At 51.1% G+C, this 8,875-nt stretch overlaps 1 protein-coding gene across 1 annotated transcript; it reads right to left on the reverse strand.

Moving 5' to 3' along the window:
* Positions 1-3,799: 3,799 nt before the first annotated feature.
* Positions 3,800-7,042, reverse strand: LOC142906375 (uncharacterized). Its single transcript, XM_076054033.1, has one exon. It carries the CDS (start codon positions 7,040-7,042, stop codon positions 4,922-4,924), a length of 2,121 nt encoding a protein of 706 aa, XP_075910148.1. The 3' UTR covers positions 3,800-4,921.
* Between the last annotated feature and the right edge of the window lie 1,833 nt (positions 7,043-8,875).

Here is an 8,875-nt window from a genome sequence, read left to right on the forward strand (position 1 = left end):
TCTTGCGGATTTGCAATGCAAAAATCTGTCTGGCTACTGCCCACCGGTTGATTTATTCGATCCATCTTCGCAGTGGACGCTCTATTGGTTGTGTTCCCTCCTTTAGCTCCCATTCCCACGTTAGTCACGACCACTGGCCGTCATCTCTTCAAGTTGTGTGTCCTGCCTCACCCCACCTTTCTAAACTAAAATTATGCCTTTAATTTGCATATGATGTCCAATTGACGTGTCCGTCTTCCATTCTCAGTTTAATTCCTAGCATGTGCATCTCTATGCTTCCTTGTGCACTTCTCAACATTGGTTCCATTGTCTTCGTCAATGGCCATGTTTGTGATGCATCTGTTGTTGCAGGTCATATCCACTGATTAAAAAACGTTCTGCTTTAGGAAAATGGCTTTGTTACGTTTCATGATTTAAGTTCAGATTCCAATCAGCACTGTGCTCTGCCCTGATACGCCTCTCTTAATAATTTTCATCCCTCTCCCCCTTCAACAACCGCCCCACGTATAAATGCACTTCTATGTTTTCAAGTTGTGTCCCTGTTCTTTTTGTTCAATTTGTTATTCCCCCGCACCGCCAATAAGCATGGTTGCCCGCGTACGGTGCGAAAGAAGTTCAGCATGCAAACATACGCTGCGTTGAAAACTTACTCTACAGCATATTCACACTGGAGACGCAGGAGGGTGCTGCTATGAGATTGCCACATTTTTGACTGTAGACCAAGCCTGGACAGATTTCTCAGTCAGCACTCAGTCTAGAATTATCAGAACTACACAGTAAACGACACAATGCGGGTGCTATATCTCGTAAGAATGAATACCCACCACCTAAACACAAATGGTAATTCCTGGACAGGTGACAACTCTAGCCATGCCCATGAAAAAATATATAGTGACTAACTTGGAGACGTAACTTCTTCGAGGCAATTCTTTAATTACACACCGAGCATACTGTTACACACTCTCTGCTGTAATACAACGCTCTGTCCCTCGCTTAAACGCAACTCTCACTCGTGGCTAGCCTACAACACAACGCTCGCCATCTGACACTGACGGCGCTGAACTAAGACAGGCAACTACTGCTAGCAGCACAATTATCAAGTGGATGACGACAGCGGCGAAGGCGACAATCTTCAACAGCAACGACGACGACGACGACGGCGATCCCACTCCAAACGATGGCCCTCATCCCCTGCTCGGGGTCCCCTTTAATCCTCTTAGCGCGGCCTCGCTCCCCTCCGGCCACGCTCCCCTTCTAGAATCTACTAGCAGGATCTCGACGTGTCCTACCCGAGATCCTTCTCAGGTCTATCACGTGGTCTGCTGTCAATCAGGGCTGCTTCACTCTGCAGATCCCCTTCCCTGCCAGCAGCCAGCGCTATGCTACGTAGTGACCAATTCTATGTGACTACACATACACAACATCCTGACCATCACTCGCCTATGCGGATGATAAAATATCAAGCATTGTAGATTTAATTCTGATCTACTGTTGTTCGTTTTGATTGATTTTGGCACAGTTTAAAATATATATTTTAATATCAGTACCAGCGGGAAGTACCCAGCATTTCCCGGGGCAAAAATATATTTACAAACTTGTCTTCTCTTAAAAACATAACATATACATACACAAACACTAAGCTATTGTGCCCATTTGTCCGTCAACAAAATTATAGGAGCGACACTAGAAAAACGGCGTATTCTATTATTTTTTTTTTTTTCTGTCAACGTGACTTAACCGAAAAAACCAAAGAGTAATTCCTGCAGTCACGAAAACTTTGAATCTAGTTTTAGCGTGTTAATGTTAAATAAACGTGTTGTCTCCTATAGAAGCCTGAGTCTCCATTTGAGCCCACTACAACTGGTGTTGGAAGTGGCCAAACGTTAGTTAATTAACTATAGATTATGGAGACTAGGCGAACAATACGTACCAGGTCTCCAGATGAAGAGGACGACGACCCACTGGCCCCGGGGATGTCGGCGCAATCCCCCAGCCCCCACTGGGGGCCTGGGGTGTCCACCTCCGGTTCCAAACCGCCCTCCAAATTGCCTTACCTACGAGTCCTACTTGGTACAGGCCGGACCCGCTATTGCCGCCTGTTGGGCCCTGACTGCAGCTACATATTTTCCAGTAGTGGTGGCGGCGTATTACGCCTGACAATTACCCACCACATTAAGAAGCACGATGGTAGCTTGCAGTTGTGTGTCGACTTTAGGAAGCTTCATAAGATATCGGTGGCTGACGCGTATCCTCTCCCTCGGATGGACGATTCCCTGGACGCTCTGGCGGGAGCACAGAACTTCTCCACCCTTGATCTCCTGTCCGGATTTTGGCATTTGCCACTAAATGAGGCCTCTAAACCCAAACGGCTTTTCGAACACCTCAAGGCCTGTTTGAATTAAATCAGCTTCCCATGGGACTCCACGCAGCACCGGCTACGTTCCAATGACTGATGGAGCTGGTGCTGGCTGGACTTCAATGGGACTCATGCTTACAATACCTCGACGATGTCATCGTCTTCAGCCGTACGTTCAAAGAACATCTTGATTGGTTACGCGCTGTCTTTCTTAAAATGCGAGCGGCCCATCTCAAATTCAAGCCGCAGAAGTGTTACCCCCTTCAGAAATCCGTGCGGTATCTCGGTCATATTGTCAGTAAATCGGGCATTGCGATAGATCCCGACAAAACCACGTGTGTTCGGACGTGGCCGACCCCCACGTTGATGATGCAGGTGCAGAGTTTTATTGGTTTTGCGTCTTATTATCGCCGGTTTGTCACTGGGTTCGCTACCTTCGCAAAACCTCTCCACGCCTTGACGGTTATGGGTCAGAGGTTTCATTGGGGGGAGGAGGAAGCCGCATTTGTTGCGCTTCGCAATTCCCCTCCGCTACTCTGACTTTGCCATGCCGTGCGTCCTTGATACTGACGCAACCAACACCAGCATTGGCGCGGTTCTGTCCCAGGTTGTCAACGGGGTGGAGTGTGTTGTTGCATACGGCAGCAGAGTGCTGTCGCCAGCCGAACAGCGTTACTGTGTCACGCGCCGGGAACTATTCAAGTCTCCCGCATTAACGAGTTGATTGCTCTGGACATCCCTGGTTCGGTTCCCGTCACCCCTCGTGGGAATAAATATTTGTTGGTTGGCGTCGAATATTTATCGCGCTGGCCGATGGCCTGGCAGCTATGGATGGGAGCCATCCGGTAGTGCCACCTAGGCACATGCCATGGTATAATGGTGAGCACACAGGACTTGTAATCAATACAGAGGTACTATGTACAGGGGCGGCAAGCAGCTAAAAAATGGTGCACGTTTATTATAAATACGACATTCTCAAATGGTTTCGAAATTAAGTGTCTTATCAGCAGAATCGTGCAGAGTTTCTGCCGAACATACACAGCATTAGTTCCTAACACACTTTGGCAGAGTTGGTGTCACTGCCTGGGAAAGGAACATTAATGGTGATTTTGTGGAAAGTCAGGTGAAATGGGTGGTTGGTCAGACTGACCAGCACCCTGTGCTGTGTGGATCGCTCGTGGTTCTGGCCACCAATCGCCAAGCAAATTGGTTGCAGGGACTTCCACGTGTAGAGTGACTTCAGTTGTGTGCAACCGAGTTGCGCAACTGCTTGCACCGGCTGTGGCCGTGTGCGGAAAGCTAACTCGGGTCAAACCTGGGTTTCGAAGCGCGGTGTAGCGTTAACCATGACACTACCGCTCCACACAATCACACACACGCGAAGATCGACACCAAATACGTGCTCTGTTGCACCGCACAGCAACTCACACGCACACTGCAGTGTCCAATAACAACACAAATGTATTAATCATGACAACCACCTGCTCTGCCACTCAAAGCAATGTCCATCACATGGCCATCAACGCGACACATATAGTTCATCACGGTCACCCGACCAGCAGGAGTCACGTGTGTGAGCAGTCCGTGAATGTCGCCGGGCTATGGTGATGCAGTGGTGTGGGTTGGACAAGGGGCGGATGATGATGTCTGTCATGGAAATCTGTGGAGCGGCACGGAACAAAAGTGGGACGGGTGGCCCAGTGTGGAGCAGGAGCCGCTCGGCTGGGACGAAGGTGGGGAGGAATCCACTGATCCGGTGGAGGCGTGGGGAGGAGGGCGGGACGCCGCGTGAAGCGCGACTCGTGGGAGTGGTGCCAGGCAGAAGGGGCACCTGGGACTCCGTACGCGGGACCCCGGCCGTTGCACCTGGGCTGGGGGGGGATCCGCTGCCCTGCAGGTGGAGCGAGGCCGGGGGGAAGGTGCTCTCGGTCCGGGTGGATGGGACGAATCAATGCGGATGGAGTTGAGGATTCGAGAGGAGGTTTGCGGAGGCGGGGAGGAAGGCGGCTGTTGCGGGACTTGCGGTAACGCTGCCGTGAAGAATAGGGAGCAAAAGACTCGTGTGCCGGGCCCGGTCTGGTATCACGGTGGCGTGGAAGAACCCAGGGCTCTGGTGGAGGTGGAGGCAGGTGGAAAGCAGGGAGCTCCCAATCCTGGGGTTTAGCTTGATTACTCATGGGTGGAGGTGATGGTGCGAGTGGCGGTGGTGGCGATAGTGGCAGTGGAAGCGATGGCAGAAGTGGAGGTTGAGGCAATGGCAGGAGTGAAGGTGGAGTCGATGTCAGCAGTGGGGGTAGAGTTGATATCAGTGGTGGAGGCAATGGCCTGAGTAGAGATGGAGGCGATGGCAGCAGTGGAGTTGAGGATTCGAGAGGAGGTTTGCGGAGGCGGGGAGGAAGGCGGCTGTTGCGGGACTTGCGGTAACGCTGCCGTGAAGAACAGGGAGCAAAAGACTCGTGTGCCGGGCCCGGTCTGGTATCACGGTGGGGTGGAGGAGCCCAGGGCTCTGGTGGAGGTGGAGGCAGGTGGAAAGCAGGGAGCTCCCAATCCTGGGGGTTAGCTTGATTACTCATGGGTGGAGGTGATGGTGCGAGTGGCGGTGGTGGCGATAGTGGCAGTGGAGGCGATGGCAGAAGTGAAGGTTGAGGCAATGGCAGGAGTGAAGGTGGAGTCGATGTCAGCAGTGGGGGTAGAGTTGATATCAGTGGTGGAGGCAATGGCCTGAGTAGAGATGGAGGCGATGGCAGCAGTGGAGCCGATGGCCCGATTGGAGGTGTAGGCGATGGCAGCAGTGGGGGCGATGTCCTGAGTAGAGATGGAGGCGATGGCCTGAGTAGAGGTAGAGGCGATGGCCTGAGTAGAGGTGGAGGCGATGGCCTGAGTTGAGGTGGAGACGATGGCCTGAGTAGAGGTGGAGGCGATGGCCCGAGTAGAGGTGGAGGCGATGGCCCGAGTGGAGGTGGAGGCGATTGCCTGAGTGGAGATGGAGGCGATGGCCTGAGTAGAGGTGGAGGCGATGGCCCGAGTGGAGGTGGAGGCGATTGCCTGAGTAGAGGTGGAGACGATGGCCTGAGTAGAGGTGGAGGCGATGGCCTGAGTAGAGGTAGAGGCGATGGCCTGAGTTGAGGTGGAGACGATGGCATGAGTAGAGGTGGTAGCGATGGCCTGAGTAGAGATGGAGGCGATGGCCTGAGTAGAGGTGGAGGCGATGGCCTGAGTGGAGGTGGAGGCGATGGCCTGAGTTGAGGTTGAGACGATGGCATGAGTGGAGGTAGAGGCGATTGCCTGAGTGGAGGTGGAGGCGATGGCCTGAGTAGAGGTGGAGGCGATGGCCTGAGTGGAGGTGGAGGCGATGGCCTGAGTAGAGGTGGAGGCGATGGCCCGAGTGGAGGTGGAGAAGATGGCCCGAGTGGAGGTGGAGGCGATGGCCTGAGTGGAGGTGGAGGCGATGGAAGCAGTGGAGGTGGAGTTGATATCAGTGGGGGAGGCGATGGCCTGAGTAGAGATGGAGACGATGTCCTGAGTGGAGGTGGAGGCGATGGCCTGAGTAGAGGTGGAGGCGATGGCCTGAGTTGAGGTGGAGACGATGGCATGAGTAGAGGTGGAGGCGATGGCCTGAGTAGAGATGGAGGCGATGGCCTGAGTAGAGGTGGAGGCGATGGCCTGAGTAGAGGTGGAGGCGATGGCCCGAGTGGAGGTAGAGGCGATTGCCTGAGTGGAGGTGGAGGCGATGGCCTGAGTAGAGGTGGAGGCGATGGCCTGAGTGGAGGTGGAGGCGATGGCCTGAGTAGAGGTGGAGGCGATGGCCCGAGTGGAGGTGGAGAAGATGGCCCGAGTGGAGGTGGAGGCGATGGCCTGAGTGGAGGTGGAGGCGATGGAAGCAGTGGAGGTGGAGTTGATATCAGTGGGGGAGGCGATGGCCTGAGTAGAGATGGAGACGATGGCCTGAGTGGAGGTGGAGGCGATGGCCTGAGTAGAGGTGGAGGCGATGGCCTGAGTAGAGGTGGAGGCGATGGCCCGAGTGGAGGTGGAGGCGATGGCCCGAGTGGAGGTGGAGGCGATGGCCCGAGTGGAGGTGGAGGCGATGGAAGCATTGGAGGTGGAGTTGATATCAGTGGGGGAGGCGATGGCCTGAGTAGAGATGGAGGCGATGGCCTGAGTGGAGGTGGAGGCGATGGCAGCGGGGGAGGCGATGGCAGCGGTGGAGGCGATGGCCCGAGTAGAGATGGAGGCAATGGCCCGAGTGGAGGTGGAGGCGATGGCCCGAGTGGAGGTGGAGGCGATGGCCCGAGTGGAGGTGGAGGCGATGGCCCGAGTGGAGGTGGAGGCGATGGAAGCATTGGAGGTGGAGTTGATATCAGTGGGGGAGGCGATGGCCTGAGTAGAGATGGAGGCAATGGCCCGAGTGGAGGTGGAGGCGATGGCCCCAGTGGGAGCGATGGCCTGAGTGGAGCTGGATTCTTCAGGTGAGGAGCACAGCTCTGCTTGGTGCCGGGGCTGTTTCCCCTCCCCTGCGCCCGCCGCTTTCGTCTCCGCGCCGCGGCCATACGAGCCCAGGGACTCGGTGCTCGGCCGAGACCTCCACCTTTCTTTCTCTGCAGCGCCCGGGAAATCTTCCTCCTTCCGGTCCTCATCCTCATTCTCATCGCTCTCTGCAAAAGTTACGAAAAACATCAACGGCGTCATTAGCTGAATCTCCCTGCTCCGTGTCTGTGAGTGCGTTGTGACCCTGGGGACAGACTTGCGAGTTTGTTTTTTACGTTTTTGAGCCAGGAGGCCAGGATTGGGAAAAACTTGGGCCACTTTTTATCCAGGCAACTGGAGAGCAGCACAGACTAAGTCTTACTTACCAAACATTTAAACTAACAACAGCATACTCTTTGGTATCTTTCGGTAAAATCACGTAGATAGAAAAATAATTAATAAAGTGAAACCTTGGATTGCGAGCATAATTCCTTCCAGAAACGTGCTCTTAATTTAAAGCACTCGTATATCAAAGCGAATTTCCCCCATAAGAAATAATGGAAACTCAGATGATTCGTTCCACAAACCAAAAATACCGTATTCATATAAAAAATATTAATACAAAATACCTTTTTATATTTTTATTATTTAATATAAAGTAATCAAATTTATTAATTACATTTAATCGTGGCTGGTGTGAGGGAGACGAGATAGAGGATGGTTATTGTGTAGGACGACTTTCACTTGCAGTACAGTTACTAAAGAACAGTCACTACACATGGACACAAAATAAAAAAATGCTTTACGCACACACACGTATTCACAACACTACAGTACTGTAGTAAACAGTATACACGTGGTCACAACACTATAGTACTATAGTAAACAAGATAGGTTCGCACGGATGTTGACTATACGAGTGAGGCACACCGACTGAGACCGAGCATGGGAGACGATTACCCACAATCCCGCAGTATACACGTGGTCACAACACTATAGTACTATAGTAAACAGTATACACGTGGTCACAACACTATAGTACTGTAGTAAACAGTACACACGTGGTCACAACACTATAGTACTGTAGTAAACAGTATACACGTGGTCACAACACTATAGTACTATAGCAAATACAGTATTCACGTGGTCACAACAGTACAGTACTATAGTAAACAGTATACACGTGGTCACAACACTATAGTACTGTAGTAAACAGTACACACTTGGTCACAACACTATAGTACTGTAGTAAAGAGTATACACGTGGTCACAACACTTTAGTACTGTAGTAAACAGTATACACGTGGTCACACTATAGTACTATAGTAAACAGTACACACGTGGTCACAACACTATAGTACTGTAGTAAACAGTATACACGTGGTCACAACACTATAGTACTGTAGTAAACATTACACACGTGATCACAACACTATAGTACTGTAGCAAACATTACACACGTGGTCACAACACTATAGTACTGTAGCAAACAGTGTACACGTGGACACAACACTATAGTACTATAGTAAACAGTACACACGTGGTCACACCACTATAGTACTGTAGTAAACAGTATACACGTGGTCACAACATTATAGTACTATAGTAAACAGTATACACGTGGTCACAACACTATAGTACTATAGTAAACAGTATAGATGTGGTCACAATACTATAGTACTATAGTAAACAGTATACACGTGGTCACAACACTATAGTACTGTAGTAAACAGTATACACGTGGTCCCAACACTATAGTACTATAGTAAACAGTATACACGTGGTCCCAACACTATAGTACTATAGTAAACAGTATACACGTGGTCACAACACTACAGTACTATAGTAAACAGTATACACTTGGTCACAACACTATAGTACTGTAGTAAACAGTATACACGTGGTCACAACACTATAGTACTATAGTAAACAGTATACACGTGGTCACAACACTATAGTACTATAGTAAACAGTATACACGTGGTCACAACACTATAGTACTATAGTAAACAGTATACACGTGGTCACAACACTATAGTACTGTAGTAAACAGTA

Source organism: Petromyzon marinus, chromosome 64, assembly GCF_048934315.1.
Source record: "Petromyzon marinus isolate PM22_M1 ecotype Great Lakes invasive population chromosome 64, UKy_Petmar_22M1.pri1.0, whole genome shotgun sequence".
In the NCBI taxonomy this organism is placed as follows: domain Eukaryota; kingdom Metazoa; phylum Chordata; class Hyperoartia; order Petromyzontiformes; family Petromyzontidae; genus Petromyzon; species Petromyzon marinus.